The sequence below is a fragment of the Polypterus senegalus genome, chromosome 15, assembly GCF_016835505.1.
Source record: "Polypterus senegalus isolate Bchr_013 chromosome 15, ASM1683550v1, whole genome shotgun sequence".
NCBI lineage: Eukaryota > Metazoa > Chordata > Cladistia > Polypteriformes > Polypteridae > Polypterus > Polypterus senegalus.
The window spans coordinates 81,033,318-81,052,009 of NC_053168.1; the positions used below are offsets into that span (position 1 = coordinate 81,033,318).

The following is an 18,692-nucleotide window of genomic DNA, read 5'->3' on the forward strand; positions in this document are numbered from 1 at the left end:
CAATTATTTATATATTTTAGGCAAGCCATGATTATCAGTGTAATCCACATTTAACCATCCTAGTATTGCAGCAGTCACAGATTGCATCAAAAGTATATGTGTATTTTAGGTAAATAATTTATTAATAGAAAGATTCGTATACTGGGTTATACCATGAAAACGTATAAAATACATGAACTGCTGACCAAGCCCGCTCTTCCTCTACAGTTTTGATTATGCTTGGTTTTATTAGAATTGTAAATACACGTAATTATTTGAATAATTATAGCCTTTAAATCCTTTTTGTTTATTATGAATTTTGTCATTTCATTTGTTATAAAAGACTTACATGGTGTAATTACTGTAATTGTTGGAATGATTCAGAAAAATAATTAAACTACTAAAATGCTCACTGTACATTTACATATACATTTATTTAATTATCATTATTTAGTATTAATTTCATCTGCCTCACTTGGCAAGTACTGTATTGGTATTTGTTGAAAATTTTATTTGTATATTTTTCTCCCTATTGTTGTTATACCATTACAAAAAATACATAATTATCTTGTTTGTGGTGGAAATAATTGAAACCAGTGCTGCTACCTCACAAATTGTGTATTCTGGGTTAAAATCTCATGCTTGGTAAATTGTACATGTGAAGTTTCTACATTTTATGTTTGTAAGGACTCCTGCTTTTCTCCCATATCTCGAAAGATATCCTGAACTGGATTAAGTGGGATTGATGATGAAACCTAGCTTCATAAAATGGCTTATTTAACTAAGTACAAAATAACAGGAAATTGTTCACATTTTGATTTTGTACTTGACTTGATTTGATCTACTTATATTGGCATTACTTTATGTCTAGGATGCCATATATTAAGGTGATTAGACTAAATGGTTAAAATTTGTGATTTCTTCATTACATATATCCCATTGTACTACTGAGAAATATAATTAGGAAATATTTGTTAAAAAATAAAACCATGAGCTTGAGAAGTCTTTAAAACATTAAGCAGAAGTTAAGTTATAATAGGGTAATACCTTTTTACTTTGTTTGATCAACAGGGTTACATGTTTTGCAGTGAAGTCAGGGGTACAGATACCCTTCATTTTTTTAAGTTTTCTCATGGGTCTGTTTGTGTGAAGGTCACTGACTTGCGCTAAGACTAACTTATACTCCCCTGGCAGGCATTTTAATGTCTTGCATAAGGATTATTATGGTACACAGCTGTTAAGTCTGCAGACTCCTAGCTTACATTCAAATTCTGTACTTAAGCAAAACACGGGCCCGCATTCTGATGTGCTTAGAACTGCATTATGCCAATCTATCTATCTGTCTTTCTTTCTGTCTTACAAAAGCCGGTAAATGTAGTAGGCCAGGTGAGGAACTCTTTCAGCTGCCAAACACCATCTCTGGTTTCTGATATGCTTTTTTGTTCTCTTTTGTTGAATTAGGCTGTCCGTGTATGACCTATTTCCCACTGGTTGCTTCTGCACACTTCATGTCAAACTTTACCAGCAACTTTCACCAGACCACAGAAACACATCTGCCTATTAATTTTTTTTAGTTGTTGGCTCATTCGTCATACACTGTCCCATCTTTACACTTACATCTTTACACATGCCCAATTTGTCTTTGAATTGCTTGAGAGTTATCTGTTTTATTTATTACACACATAAATTACACACAGTTTAACCTCATTGGTGTTAACCCCAAGCATGTCTTGGGCTTGGAGCTCTGTGTAAAAATGGTTATTCCCTTGTCGGACTTGTGGTGATCTGCTTTATAGCATTAAGCCAAAAACATTTTCAGAACAGTATTCTGCTGCCATCTAGTGCATTAAATAACAGCAAGCTGCACAAAAAATATTTCTATGCTTTTTGCTTGTTTATCTAACTCTATGGTAATTTATCAATATGCCTGAGAGCTTTCAATCAGAAACACTATGGCAACTGAGAAGCTGTAAAACCAGATTTTAGATCAAACTAAAACTGAACCATTGCTCAAATTAAGAGATAGTGCCGATAATGTTAGTTGGTCATCAAACATTGACATGGTCAGCTGTTGACACGGTCAGTGAAACCGACACCTGTTCAGTAGATTCTAACCTGCAAGTTTCAGTGATGTTAGTGTTTGGTGCTGACAATCCTGCACCTCCTCATTGTCCATGTTGGTGTTTTTGTGTCTACTTATACTGCAAGGCATGGAAGGTAAACCAGTCCAGAAATGGTACTGGTCCACAAATCGGTTGTAGCAGACACCCATTTTCATTGAAGTTATGAGTGAATTTAGTTTTTCACTCATTATGAAATACCTGCATTTCACTGATAATGGCTATGATATTGTTTTTTGTCGGCCCGTCGTTTAGAGAAAAAGTTAAGCATAATTTTTCTTATCTAATTTTCTTTTTCTTTGCATGTTACTACTTCTTTGACATCTTGTAAGGAAGGCACTTTGAGCTGCCACATTTATATGAAAAGTTGCTATAAAAATAAATGTTACTGAAACTGTACAAACTATGTTAATTACATCAGGCGACCATCAAAAATATGCAGAAGGCATAAATATTAATGAAACTGTTATGGGTATGTGGTAAGGCTGTCATGGTTGCTAAGGCAAAAACTCGGCCATGGGAGGAGTTTGGGGAGCCCATGGAGAACGACTTTCAGACGGCTTTGAGGAGATTCTGGTCCACCATCCAAGGTCTCAGGAGGAGGGAGCATTGCAGTGTTAACACTGTATATGGTGGGGATGGTGCACTGCTGACCTCAACTCGGGATGTTATGGGTTGGTGGGGGGAGTACTTTGAAGACCTCCTCAATCCCACTAACATGCCTTTTTCAATGAGGAAGCAGAGCCTGGGGACTTGGAGGTAGGCTCCCCCATCTCTGGGACTGGGGCCACGGAGGTGGTCAAAAATCTCCTTGGTGGCAGGGCCCTAGGGGTGGATGAGATACGGCCACAGTTCCTCAAGGCTCTGGATGTTATAGGACTGTCCTGGTTGACATGCCTCTGCAACAACTCATGGACATCAGGGACAGTGCCTCTGGATTGGCAGACCAGGGTGGTGGTCGCCCTCTTTAAGAAGGGGGACCGGAGGGGTGCGTTCCAACTACATAGGGATCACACTCCTCAGCCTCCCTGGAAAAGTTTGTTCGGGGGTCCTGGAAAGGAGGGTCCGTTAGTTAGTCGAACCTCGGATTCAGGAGGAACAGTGTGGTTTTTGTGCTGGTCGTGGAACAGTGGACCAGCTCTACACCCTTAGCAGGGTCCTGGAGGGTGCATGGGAGTTTGCCCAACCAGTCTACATGTGTTTTGTGGACTTGGAAAAGATGTTTAACTGTGTCCCTCGGGGAATCCTGTGGGGGGTACTCCGAGAGTATGGGGTACCGGACCCCCTGATAAGGGCTGTTCTGTCCCTGTACAACCAGTGTCAGAACTTGGTCCGCATTGCCGGCAGTAAGTCAAGCCCGTTTCCAGTGATAGTTGGACTCCGCCAGGGCTGCCCTTTGTCACCAATTCTGTTCATAACTTTTATGGACAAAATATCTAGGCGCAGCCAGGGTGTTGAGGGGGTCCAGTTTGGTGAACTCAGGATTGGGTCACTGCTTTTTGCAGATGATGTTGTCCTGTTTGCTTCATCAGGCCATGATCTTCTGCTCTCTCTTGATCGGCTCACAGAGTGTGAAGTGGTTGGGAAGGGAATCAGCACCTACAAATCCGAGACCATGGTCCTCAGCCGGAAAAGGGTGGAGTGCCCGCTCAGGGTTGGGAGCGAGATCCTGCCCTAAGTGGGGGAGTTCAAGTATCTCGGGGTCTTGTTCATGAGTGACGGAAGAATGGAGCAGGAGATCGACAGGCGGATTGTTGCGGTGTCCTCAGTGATGCAGGCTCTGCATCGGTCTGTCGTGGTGAAATAGGAGCTGAGCTGTAAGGCAAATCTCTCATTTTACCAGTCGATCAATGTTCCTACCCTCACCTATGGTCATGAGCTATGGGTAGTGACCGAAAGAACGAGATCGCGGGACAAGCGGCTGAAATGAGTTTCCTCTGCAGGGTGTCTGGGCTTTCTCTTAAAGATAGGGTATCTGATCAGGATACCTCCTGGACACCTCCCTGGTGAGGTGTTCCAGGCACGTCTAACCGGGAGGAGGTCCCGGGGAAGACCCAAGACACGCTGGCGGGACTATGTCTCGGCTGGCCTGGGAACACCTCAGGATTCCCCCGGAAGAGCTAGAAGTGGCCGGGTAGAGGGAAGTCTGGGTATCTCTGCTGAGAGTTGCTGCCCCCGCGACCCGATCTCGGATAAGAGGAAGAGGATGGATGGATGGATGGTAAGGCTGTCATAGATACAGTATGTTATATTCAAATGGAAAAGATTCAGTATCAAGTTCTACATGCTGTCTGAAGCAAGTTCTGACTGCATCTGAAACTTGCTGCTTTACATCTGTAGAGACCAAATGGGGTGGCAAGTACAGTCAATATGGCGCTACATCATCTGTGCTTTCACTGCCAGACCCTTTGCTTAGCCAAGGTTGCTGTATAACAATGACCACTTTCTATATCTCACCTGAACTGTAGATTTTACTTTAAAGGAAAACTGACGTATGCAGGACTGTACGTTCAAACTGTTTTCATTTGTCTGGTGACTCCTGTTTCATGAATGCGTTAAGCTGCAGTGCGAATAAAAAGGAAAATGATTGACATTAATTTGAATCTGCTCAAACAGATGCACTGGTGGCTGTTTAAAAGTATATCATGTAAAGCATGAATACTACTTCTGCATCAGTACAGCAGCAGACCAAGACATACCTGTCCTACAGAAATTATGTTGCTGTATCTGTATTTACATGTTTCCGTTACATATAATAAAATTTTTTGTTGTTAAAAAAAAAAAAACAATGTTTTTGGCTCATTTTACCAGTGGAAAATATAATGCTAAACCTGATAAAGCAGGTTTTTCATACTAAAAACTGAGAAAAGTTTGATTGTGATCCTTTTACTTTCCTCTTCTTTTGTAATTGAATTATCCTAAAATATTTACCCCCTTGGCAGGCTGGTAGGCTTTCTACTGATAGCTCCCAATGGAAGGATGTATAGTGAAAAACAGTAAGGGTTTAAGGACTAAGCCCTGTGGGACACCATATTTAACTTCTGAATATAATGCTGGAGTACTGTCAGAACATTTCTCTACATATTGGAATTGATTTGGTAAATATGAACTAAACCATACAAAGACTGTCTGAGAGCCAAACATAATTTTCCAGTCTGTGTTACAGAATTGACTGATCAGTGTTGTCAAAATTTGCTCTTAACTCAAGCAATATAATCACCATGGAATTTCATTCATCAGAAGATAATAGAATTCCTTGTACATTACAGGTTAGTGCCATTTCTGTACTGTGTCCAGTGTGAAAACCAGACTGGAATTTCTCAAATAAATTATTATGTGTAAGGTGTGACTGAAGCAGTGTGGCAACTACAATTTCAAGTATTTTAGAAAGAAAAAGTAAATTTGAAATAAGTAAAATAATTGGTAGGTGCATGGAGATCTAGTTCTGTTTTTTCACTAAAAGTTGTGAAAACTGTACCATTTACTAAATTAGGAACTGTGCCAGTCAATAATGAACTATTAATAATGCTTAAAATAGGTTCTGCCAGAACAGCCATTCAACTTTTCACTAGTTTTGTTGGAATAGGGTCAAAAGGACAAGTAGTAGGTTTCATTTTAGAAACTGAAGTGACAAATGTCTGATCAACTATGTAAGATGCCTTGAAAACAAAGCCTGTATTTTACAGGAATTATAAAGATGTATTACTTTTCTAAATGAGCTATTAGTTGGATGATGTTTTCTGTATATAACAATGGAACGTTAAGTCATAACAACAGAGACATCACAAAGTTATTTGTTGAGAAGTCTGGTTTGAAAAGTCTGTGAAGTGGGGGGAAGCAAAAAAAAAGCATCTTTAAATGTTTGCACGTGAGAACCTGAATGAAATTAAACTGATAATGTCATGGGTGACTTATTCTTGTGTAATTCATATTTTAATGTTGCTTTTCATAGCATTATAATATTAAAGAAGTATTTAAAAGCAACGCTGAAATCCCAACCCACTCCCCAGTTTAAATAATCCCCCAACATTTTTTGGTTAGTATCACCCTTTTGTCAAAAACATAGTTCAGGCACACACACAGCTTTACGGCATCTTGCCTTAAATACATTGCTGTCACTGACTAAGTATTCAACAATGGGCAGATGTAGTATTTTCTTCATTACAACAATAAAATTTACAATTGTGAAAAATGCAGTATGTCCTAGTAACATAAAAAATAATTAAGGTCAATCCAAATAAAATTTATGTTTGTGTTATTTTCAAGAAGCATTTATTTTCCTTTTGCTATTGTTTTTCAGAAATGGAATAAATAATACATGGCAAAAAACATGATATATCGTTATAGAATACCACTGTACAAAGCTGATTCAGTTCGGTCTGGTTTACATTTTCTGAAATGAGTTCTGATAAGTATATTTAGTTCATGTACAATGATTTTAAATGGTGTAAAAAGTTTAAGCAGAACGACAGAATAAAATGTTTTCTAAATTTTAAACTTAAGACTCATTTGTTTTATTTATTTATTTATTTTTCCATAGCCAGGAGCTGTCAACAATGACCAGCATAAACAGACTACAGAAGGCGCACCGCTCTCCTCAGATGTCCTTGCTGATATACCTTTCACATTGGCACCACATGTCTTAGTACTGCAGACAAGCTTTCCTGATCTTCCACATGCACTTCTCTTACAAGATATGAATGAAAATCTGGCTAAATATGAATATGACTTTTCTCTAGAAAACACTGTTCTTTATGATTCTTAACAGTTCTAAGTTTTTTTCTGCATTATTATTGTGTCTAGTTAATCAGCACAAAAATATTAAGTGATGATTCAAAAGGATTTTAACATAAAGTGTACTTCTTCATCAACAAGCTGTTAACAAATAAAGTATTCTTGCAAATTAGATCAAGTGTCAGGAGCTCCATCATTCATTAAGTTAGATTTTCCTTAATTTACATATTCAGAAGCTGACCTGGTGTCAGATTATTTTTTTGCATGCCTTCATCAACCTTCAAAAGAATATTTCATTTTATGATACAAATGAATCATTATGCCACTCTGAGGATGAAAAACCACTGTAAATCAGCTTTGTAGGCCATTCCCACTGTGCTTGTCACTGAAAGATTATTTATTTTGTATTTATTTTTTGGAAAGCAAAATAATATTAACAGAATTAATTTACCCAAATTTACCATGGCTTGTTTTACACGTTTTGTACAAACAGTGCTCAGTCCAGGTCTACTTCCTGCCATGTTGCCTGATTGGCCATGTGACCCTTAAATGTATTAAGCGCGTTAGAAAAACAGATGGATAGATATTTGAATACAAAGGGAAACCAAAGATGCTGATAAAGTATGTGTGTATTTGTGTGTACAGGTATGTTTGCTGTATATATGTGTAACATTTATACATAATTATATCACTAAACATGATTTACTGTATATGTATTTTCACATTCATACAAATTGGAAGACTGAAATCTGACACTGAATTTACAACTGAAATATAGTGTTTATACATTTTCTAACTTCAGATATTCTAAAATGTGTTACATTTATGTTGCATAGTTACATTTTTATGATAAAATGTAGTTCTTTTACTCTGATTTGCTTTTAAATTTCCAGTTAGACAACACAAAATATCTTTGCTAATTGTTTTAATTCCTTCTATTTGAACATTTGTAGGTTACTGTGCCAATACCCATAAATCTGTGGCAGAAGAATATTTAATATCTGTATAGCTGTATGATGAACACACAAGTTAGTAGAAATGTAACACAACTTACTGCAACTGCAGTCTGCTCAGAATGTGGATAAGGATTTAGTGAAAATGAAGGGTTCATAGTGACAATGAATACTGGAGCTGTCTTTTAAAGATAACAGATGTACTGTATCTAAGTTTTCAGAAAATACTATCACAATGTCTTTAGAAACAACTGACAGTTGTGGATTATGCATTTGATATGGATAGTGGTTCAGTTTGGGGGTGAATATAATGCTCTTTGAAGGAATAAAAGACATAAAAAAAGATTTTTCACTTTTGTGGTTGGGTCCTTTAACATGTTCAGGTTGTCTCAGTACTCTTTTACATTATTTCCATCTTTGCAATAAAACAGTCTTTTGACAGTTTTAAGCTTAAGACAGTAAGCTTTGCATTTCTTTTTTAATAAAGCACTTCAGCACTGGGAAAATACAGTGTTAAATATCCTGATTTTCTTTCATAATTTTAAATGCATTATTGACTAAAACACTTGAGGTGTTGAAAGGGGTTTAATGGTTTGGTATCTACTCATCCAAAACTGTAAAATGTTCCTAGAATTTAAATTGTTATACCTACTGTATAAATTTATTGAATATGTTGGAGGAAGTTGGTGGACTGTAAAAAAATCACTGAGTGGTTGATTGTAAATGGTGTTTGCAGATGACTATATAAATACTAAAGGAAGTTCTTGATGCAGTAGAATTATGTTTACATTGTGACACTTTTTTATTCTGCAGGAGAATGATTATTCAAAATTATATTTGTGTTCTGTTTATTGAAATGAGTGTTTACCATAAAGTAAAAGTTGTTTCATTGTTTTCATGGTTGTATGTTGTGCATATCATTCTTTATTGAGCAGTTTTAATCTTGTTCAGGTTTGGATCATACTGAAACTTTGATTTCCAGCAATAAAACTAAATATCAGTTAAAGACGGGTATGTGTTAATTAACCAAGTATTTTGTATTGTCTGCCAACAATGCTACCTTACATGTATGAAAGTAAAGTAGAATGGCAATTTAAACAAAACCAGCTTGATGTAGCATAAAAAATTGGGACTGTTTCTGGATAAATAAAAAGTGTGATTGTGTAATGTTGCTGTGTTTTTTTTTTTCCATTAAAAAGTTGGGACCTCTAGTTTGACTGGAAACTCCAGATTGTAGGAAATAGATTTTGGAAAGAGTAAAAGTCTCCAGTTATTTCCTTTACAAGGCTAAGAAGGTTTAAACATATACATGTGAGCACTCTGTATATGACAGAAATGGGAATTGTGAACCAGGCATAAACACAAGGTAAGTGGGTTACATAAATGTTTTTTTCGAAGATTTGGCTGCTGGTCATGTTGGTTCATGCACCAGGTCTGTATATTCCTGAGACTTTGTATTATAGCCATATAGGGTCAACAGGTTCAGAAACAAAATAAATAAAATTGTCTATGTGCAAGCAAGAACATTTTTGTTTTTTAAATACGCCCCACAATTACATTAAAAATAATTTATAAATAAACAATGGCTCGTGCTAGAGCAAACATGTAGAAAATATGAAAAGATACCTGGAATAATGATGTTCATTTACCTATTATAGTGCAGTGTTCTTAGCAAAATAATGTGAATATCTTGCCAAATGTGTCATTATAGTAATATTTTAGCACTAGCTTTGCTGCCTGTCTAATACAGGAGAAAATCTAAGTAATCGCCATAGACCTAAGTGTTATGTTTGCAGTGCACAATGTAATGCATACAGTATGTCTCCGTTATATGCCATTTGGTATGGGATTCGTAGAAGCAGTGTTAATGTTTGTGATGTGCCATCTATTGGAATGACAAATGCATAGCAACCGGACAGACACACAGACAGACACACTGACACTTATCCTTTTATTAAGGCGGATTTGCATTCCTCGTTTTTATTGCAACCCACGTATGCAACTAGGCTAATATAATGTTATTTTTAATTATCTGATCTGTACCACCAAATTCAACATTTTTCAAGTTAATACTCAACTTAATACATTCATGCTTTTTGGGCAAGGGAAAGATATATAAATAAATATATTTGCATCTGTTGTACACTTTTATAAATGAACTGAAAAAAAGGTAGATTAAAATTAGTTGTGACAGTGCTTGAACTTTACACTGTTCATATTTAAATTTCACCCTGTTTTTTTATCAGGCTCAGTGTTTTGAATTTCTCTAAACCATTGCAATTTTAAAAGGGTACTTGCCAAAACCATTCAGTTAAAAAGTAAATATAACTCAATAATGTGCTTACTCCAAACAGCAGTTGAGAGCTTCTTTAATATTTCTACCCAAAATGCATCATTTTGCATATGTAGTGGTTCTGAAATGTGGATGAATTGTGATAAGAGGTCTGTGGCGATGAGCAATTTTAAATAGAAGCTGTTATGAGGGTAAAAAAAAAAGAAAACATTCAAGACATTGGTTAAACCTTAAGATTACCTAAATCAAGTGTATGGTCTATCATTAAGAAGAAAAAATACACTGGTGAGCTCAGTAATTGCAACTGGTAGGCAAATGAAGACCTCCACTGTTGATGACAGTTGAATCCTCACTACGGTAAAGATGGTAAGGAAAAAGCCCTAAACACCCATGTGACAGATCAGAAACAGTCTTCATGAAGCAGATGTGTCTGTGTCAGAAATTTACTATCTGCAGAAAACGTCATAAACAGAAATACAGAGGCCACACTGCAAGATCCAAACTACTGTACTAGGTAGGCGTTAAATCAAGATGACTAGATTATAGTTTTTTAAAAATGTACTTAAAAGAGCTGAATTCTGGAAAAAAATCTGAGTGTATCAGAGTGATGGTAAGAACAATGTGGGGAGTCTAAAAGAACTGCCCGAGATCCAAAGCATACCACCTCATCTGTTAAACAGGGTAGTGGGAGTGTTACAGCTTGGGCATGTATGGCTGCTACAGGTACTGGCACATTGAACTTCATTGATGATGGAACTGCTGACAGCAGTAGCACAATGAATTCTGAGGAAACATCTGCTCAAGTTCTAGTAAATGCTTCATCCTACCACAAGGTAATTATCACAAACATACTGCTAAGGCAACACAGGAGCCTTTCAAAGCTAAGAGTACTTGAATGACCAAGCCAGTCACTCGGTTTAAATCCAGTTGAGCATACTTTCCATAGGTTGAACAAAAATCTTAAGGGAATAAGCACCCAAAACAAGCAGGAGGAGAAGATGGCTGCATTAGAGGCTTGGCAGAGCATCACTAGAGTTGATCCTCAGCACTTGCTGCTGTTGATGAATCACAGACTTTAAGCAGACATTGCATGCAAGGGATATGCAACAAAGTACTAAATATGGCTGCTTTAACTTACCTACCACTACTACTTGCTATGGTACCCTGAAATGGGAGGAATATGTGAAAAAGTAGTGTAATTTTTTTCATAATGCGAAATGGTATGAAAATACCATTAAATGAAAGTGCAGTGTCCACTTTAATCACGTCTGATTTGCAATTTTAAACTGTGTAGGGGTAAATCAAGAAGAAATAAGTCTTTGTCCCAAACATGATGGAGGACACTATTTATCAATGGGAGGAAAACGTTCACGGACACAGAGAATTTACAATTACTGCACCAAGTACCCTTCTCAGCTCATTATTTTTCTTCATCGTATTTTAGAGATGCATATAAGAATGTAATGGTATCAGGGCAACATTTCCTAACAGTAACAAATGTTATCTTGCAAAACATGTTTTCGAGAATCGGATACCTTGTTTGCATTTGCACATTATTGCACAATAGTGTATTGTTTGTTTGTTTGTAAACTGTAATCTTATAGTTTACTTTTGTAAGAGAGGACACTTGATAAAATAATGTTTGATATGACTTTGTGCGTTATCTTCTGAAAGCTCTTACTTTGTTGTCACTCAGGTAACACTTCTTTTTCTGCTGTTTTTAATTTGTATATCCCAATATCTTTTTTGCATCTGCACACAGTAACATTGGATGGTCATCCTTGTAGCACCTTCTCTAAACTGCAAGCTTCATGGCCTAGTGTGGCATTGGTGAATTGCGCCATCTAGTGATACAGACTCTCAAAGAGGCCACAGTAATTCTGGAACCCATCACTGTTAATGACAAGTAACAAGTGCTGACTTCACAATGGTTACAAAAGGGAAGACTCCAAATTAAACATAGCTTTCAGTTTTAATAATGAGAAATGTTGAAAATCTGCAAATGCATTTTTAAGTGGGTGTTGGCAAAAAATCCAGTCTAAAAGAAAAAAAAACATAACAAGCTTCAAAGTCCTTTACGTGCTTTATTATTTAACACCGCAAATAAACAACCCTGAGGGTCTGGGAGAGAAACTCCACTGATTTGAATCATTTAAGAACATGCATGTATGACATCCATATTGAGCGCATGAATGCAGTCTGAAGGCCAGCAGTTAAGCATAAGACTTCTAAACACAGAGTGCAATTTCATGGTGTTTCAGTTTTGCATGTGGAATTTGTACATTCTGCCTAGAGGTTTAACAAAAAGAAGAAAAAAAATTGCCCAAGTGTGTGTGAGTGTGCCCTGTGGTAGGCTGGCACTGCCTGTCCACATCAGTGTACTGAAGGCTCAAGAAATGACAGACCGGATATGTGAGATGCTCTGTGGTATATCGTAATGATCCAAAGCATTGCCATTTTAGATTATAAACACGTAACTACCTGTTTTTCTCAGGCAAATGAAAGTCTGCTATGACAACCATATTGCAAGAGTGTTCTGTGTACCACAGGGAATAAAGCCAGTGGGAATGTTCAGAGCAAACAGAATCAGCTAAATTGGGCTGACACAAACAACAGATTATGTCATAATGGACGCAGTTTCCACTAGTGTTAATTGGGTGTAAAGTAACTCAAGCATAAATGCCAGTAAGAAGGGCCAAGCCAACAACTTGTTTCTATATTATTGTATTTTGTTATGTATGTTATAGTATTTTCCATTAGCATATTTTTTTCTGAAAGTTTTCAGTTTTATGGATAATGTATTCTAACACATTTAACAGTTTCTTAAGATCCCACAAGAAGCACAGGCATCAGGCCCTGCAATTAATACATTGCTTATTCAACTGTGTGCAAGGAAATAGAAACATATTTAACAATATAATTATGGGATTAAATCTATAGTACAGTCAACATTATACATCAATGTATCACATGTGGAGACAAATAATGTCACTGAAATGATTTTCTGTCCTACAGGGAATACTTTTTTTTTTTGCAGCAAAGTGTGCTATAAAGAAAAACCTAACAAGAAGTGTGGTATTGTTCCTAATGTATCTCTCAAAAAGCTCAAGAGACCCGGTTTCACTTCCTGGCCCATACACAGTCCATGTGGGGTTTATTTATACGAGTTTTTCTTCATGCGAGAATTCTTTGGATTTTCTTCCACTTCCCAGAGACGTGTAGTTTAGTTTATTTAGCCATTCTGAATTGGCTCTGTGTGAGCAAGTGTGCCCTGTCCAGGGCCAGTTCTTAATTTTGCAAATGACTGAGGGACACCGAGACACTGAATAGAATAAATGGTTCCAGAAAATATTTGTTACTGAAACTTTATTTTCAGCTACCAGTGAGTGTATTAATATCCTTTAGCCAGCCCTGGACCCACTGAAAGTCTATGCAGCCTGTAGGGTGTCAGCAGGGCTGAGTTCATTAAGACGGGTGTCAAACTCGGGTGCAGGTTTTTTTTCTTTCCACTTTTTAATTAGCAACCAGTTAAACCTATTAATGGAAGAGACTTCTTTTGCCTTAATTTTATTTGACTTACATTTTTAATATTCAGAAAACTTTTATTTTTATTTTTTCTTAACCATCAGCCAAATAATAAGGAGCCTGAAAGCAAGCGAGCAGATGACCAGCTACTCCAGGGGTCTCAAACTCAGTTACTGAAAGACCACCATTTTCATTCCAACCATTTCCTTAATGGGAAGGCAGTTTTTGGTGTTAATAAATTTGATATTTAATTCTATGTCTTGTTAGAGTTCTCCATCTGCCACAGCAGACATTTCTAAAACTCTTGATGTTCCTTTTCCAGCGAGCCCTTTCCAGATGTTTGGTGGACTACAGCAGTGTTTCCTCAGTGTTTTGGGACTGTGGAGCCTTATACAAAAACATTTAAATCCACAGAACCTCTATAAATAGAAAAATTGCAAGAGAAATGTTTTAATTAAAACATATTTATAAATATATTCATGCAAAGTACACATTTATGCAAAAAGATAATGAAAAGTTTCATGTTTCAAGCATAATAAATATAAACATGACGGATGTGCTGCCATTGTATGGCGCAAATCACCAATATCTGGTGTAAAGTTTGTAAAAGTTAGCCTTAATGTAGGTGGCAAAGTTAGCCTTTTTTGATATTTTATATTTTCATTGCAATGACAGTCAACAATTTACTTTCACATAAGCACGTTGTGATTGATGCAGAATGTGGTCTGGCATTATCTTGTTGAAAAATGCAGGGTCTTCCCTGAAAGAGATGACGTCTGGATGGGAGCATATGTTGTTCTAGAACCTGAATATATTTTTCTGCATTGATGGTGCCTTTCCAGACATGCAAGCTGCCCATGCCACACGCACTCATGCAACCCCATATCATCAGAGATGCAGGCTTCTGAACTGAGCGTTGATAACAACTTGGGTTGTCCTTGTCCTCTTTGGTTCGGATGACATGGCGTCCCAGATTTCCAAAAAGAACTTTGAATCGTGACTTGTCTGACCACAGAACAGTCTTCCATTTTGCCACACTCCATTTTAAATGATCCCTGGCCCAGTGACAACGCCTGAGCTTGTGGATCTTGCTTAGAAATGGCTTCTTCTTTGCACTGTTGAGTTTCAGCTGGCAACGGCAGATGGCACGGTGGATTGTGTTCACTGACAATGGTTTCTGGAAGTATTCCTGAGCCCATTCTGTGATTTCCTTTACAGTAGCATTCCTGTTTGTGGTGCAGTGTCGTTTAAGGGCCCGGAGATCACGGGCATCCAGTATGGTTTTACAGCCTTGACCCTTACGCACAGAGATTGTTCCAAATTCTCTGAATCTTTGGATGATGTTATGCACAGTTGATGATGATAGATGCAAAGTCTTTGCAATTTTCCGCTAGGTAACACCTTTCTGATATTGCTCCACTATCCTTCTGCGCAACATTGTGGGAATTGGTGATCCTCTACCCATCTTGGCTTCTGAGAGACACTGCCACTCTGAGAAGCTCTTTTTATACCCAATCATGTTGCCAATTGACCTAATTAGTGTTTATTGGTCTTCCAGCTCTTTGTTATGCTCAAATTTACTTTTTCCAGCCTCTTATTGCTACTTGTCCCAACTTTTTGGGATTTGTTGACACCGTGAAATTTTGAATCAACATATTTTTCCTTTAAAATGATACATTTACTCGGATTAAACGTTTGCTCTGTCATCTACGTTCTATTACAAATAAAATATTCACATTTGCCATCTCTACATCATTGCATTCAGTTTTTATTCACAATTTGTTTAGTGTCCCAACTTTTTTGGAATCCGGTTTGTAGTTCTCTCGTCTGCTAGCTAAGTGGAGGTACAGTAAGATACACCCCGAAGGCTGGTGTGTGAGTTAGGAGTTCCCCACCACCCTCTCCTCAGCCCACTGCGTGTCTCTCAGAGTAACACAAATGAATCGGTACCACAAGTGAACTATGATGCATAGAGCAATGAGAGAAGTCGCAAAATTAACCGGAATCTTCAAGCAAATTATAGATAAAAACCCGATCTAAATCTGTTAAGTAGTTCACTCGTGAAAACCAGACGAACAGACTTTGGATTTTATACAGTATATGTAAAGAAGAGGAAAAATCAGTCAACATACAGTATCTTCTTCTTTCATAAATACAGTATATCATTCTTCATTAGTTCATTGAGATTAAATGGTTCCAGAACCCACAAAAAATAACTTCTTTTGAGTCCTGATTTTTACAGAATTAGTCTTCACATTTGACTTACAATTTTAAATAACATTTTTAGCTGGTTAAAATTGTAATCTTCATTTCATTTTTGTGCCTCATTTATTTGGTCAAAAGAAGTTTTTTTGAATCCAGATTAATTTTCTTCTTTTGGATGTTCTATTATAACTATAACATATTGCTTTATGAGTTTCCTGAAGTGGTAAATTAAACTTTTTCAAAAGATGAAGTCTGTTTGCAGGCTAATATAACTTCATGTTCTAATCTCTTAAGAATTGTATGAGGTCACAGCTTTTGTTTCGGTCAGTCAGTCATTGTCCAACCTGCTATATCCTAACACAGGGTCACGGGGGTCTGCTGGAGCCAATCCCAGCCTACTGCAGGGCACACACACAAACACACACTAGGGACAATTTAGGATCGCCAATGTACCTAACCTGCATGTCTTTGGACTGTGGGAGGAAACCGGAGCACCCAGAGGAAACCCACGCAGACACGGGATAAACATGCAAACTCCATGCAGGAAAGCAAACCCAAGTCTCCTTACTGCGAGGCAACAGCGCGCAGCTGTGCCACTGTGCCGCCTGCTTTTGTTTCATATGAATTTAATTATTTCTTCTCTTAGATCATCACCGAGTCTGTGACCTCACAAAAACAGCAAACATCCATGTGTAATAAAAAAAAAACAATTTTATTTGTTTGCTAATATCGTTAATAACATTTTAAAAATAATAATACTCTCACAAATAGTAAAAAATTCAGTTTAGTTAATGCACACAATGACAAATGCAACATTGCATGCACCAGACAACAGAGATGTTTAGCATCTTCCATGGCAGACAAAAGAACCTCAGGTTTCTGGTTTGGAGAGTTCAGATCAGTGTGGTATCAAATTCTGCTGTTTTGTTGATTGCTGCTATTTTTTTGACACATGACAGACATTGTGGCTGATGGCTCATGGGAATCCTACAAGTTTTCACTGAACCCTAGGGTTTCTCAGAATGTAGTTTAAGAAACACTGGACTAGACTACGTTAATATTTCATAGACTCCCCTATTTTTCTTTTCAAATGTTTTATTGAAACTGGTTTTGTTTGATGGACACATGGGTGCAAACGGGATCACATTAGCTGGTCATCTGTTGGTCTGCTTTGCATCTCACAATTTTTTTTTTGCTGCTGGATAATGATACATTAAGGCTGTTGAATCCTAAAAAGCAAATCAGTTGAAATTAATTTTCCATTACAAGAAGTGAGAAAATCTACAGTCTTCCAGGATCTCACTTTGGCTCCCCTGCTTTAAGATTTTGTATGAATAATGACCCTATGAAACCTGTGTGGTCATTCAATTATTGGAACAACAGAAGTCAACTACATCTATTCAGCCTTTGAGAAATAAATTTGGTTTTCTAAGCTTCTTTTCCTAACCACACTGGATGCAAGATCTCAGAGCCCACTCTCATTCACACATACATTCACCAATATTGGGTCAATTAACCTAAACCATGCCTATCTTAATCCCATACAGACACAGTGAGATCATGCAAACACCATGCAGGGTGACAGATATGAATGGAAGAGTTGTGAGGCCACACAGTGCTAGCCTCTGCTTCACTGTGCTACTCTGACATCAAATGTGTTTTGTGTGTGATATGTAGGGCACATTGGTACTTTCCATCAATAAGATGATATATGCTGTTTTTGGAGTTCTTGTGCCTAGCAAAATAAGTGCATTTGACTATTGTCCATCCGTCACTTTACCTGTTCAATCGGCTTTAGCGTTGCAGGGTACCAGCACCCATCATGATAGTGTCAAGTATGAGGCAGGATCTAACCTGGGCAGGGGACTTTTAGGTTAGACTTTTGCACCCCTCCACACTAATTTTATCCTCAAATGTAGTCTGAGTTGCAGTGCTTGTTTGCTACTCTTCAGATAAAAGGGCATAAAATGGCACATATGCTAAATACACAATCATTATTAGTGCATTAAAATGGGTTAGTCACTCATTGAAATAATGTATTTGCATTATAATAAACTCTAAACAAAAAAGAAAACATTTAATATAATTTTACTACATTTTTCCCCAACCTAAGCTACGATCTTAAAAAATGGAATTGTATCAAATTGTTCAGCCATTTTTCTGAAAAGCTGCAAGTAGCAGTAGGTTAAACTCAGCCTCCCAGACTCTGCTGCTTTTGTGTCCCTACCTCTCCTTTGTCACGCCTTCATCTACTTGTTTTCAACATTGTTTTAAGTTTTATTGGCAACATGTCCACTTTCTAACAGCAGCAACAGATTACATCACATTCAAAAAAAAAGAGACCTTGATGGGAGAAAAGATAATGATGAAATGATCCAAAAAACTGATATAGAACATAATTATGATGACAGTGTATCCAAATGTTCTTAATAATTTGTACGGTGAAAATGGGTTATTGACAAGTAAGTCTTTTGCTACCAGAAGAATAAAAAACTCCATGAGAAGGCAGAAATGTACAACCAAGTGATGTTTCCATTGAATGTTTATCTGAATATGGGATGAAGAGCACAAAGTGTTCTGTTGGAGATCAACTACCTGGGATATAGAAAAGCAGATGGTATAATAAGTCAAAGATGTCACTCAGTGCAATATCTGGTGTGAAAAGCAGGCACACAGTAGATATATCTTCCATAAAACACCCACAGCGGAGTGAGAGGAACCTGATTCATGAGCTGGGAAAGGGAAACAAAGCATATGACAATGGAAATGGGCAGGAGGTGTGGAAGAAACGACAAAACAAAATACAATGACCAGTCCACATACCCCGCTCTGAAATTCTCAAGAAGGTGATAAACAGAGACAGGCCACTGGAAGAGAATTTGC

General features: G+C 37.3%; 1 protein-coding gene and 1 long non-coding RNA gene across 4 annotated transcripts in view; one reads left to right on the forward strand and one right to left on the reverse strand.

Annotated features, from left to right (window-relative positions):
• Positions 1–8,953, forward strand: part of umad1 (UBAP1-MVB12-associated (UMA) domain containing 1) — a 42,524-nt gene extending 33,571 nt beyond the window's left edge. For all 3 annotated transcript variants that reach the window (XM_039736677.1, XM_039736676.1, XM_039736678.1), the window contains one exon: positions 6,640–8,953. In XM_039736677.1, coding sequence (XP_039592611.1) covers positions 6,640–6,864 — 225 coding nt within the window. In that variant the 3' untranslated portion in view covers positions 6,865–8,953. The remainder of the gene's footprint in view (positions 1–6,639) is intronic.
• Positions 1–18,692, reverse strand: part of LOC120515579 — a 49,138-nt gene that overhangs the window by 22,993 nt on the left and 7,453 nt on the right. The window lies entirely within an intron of this gene.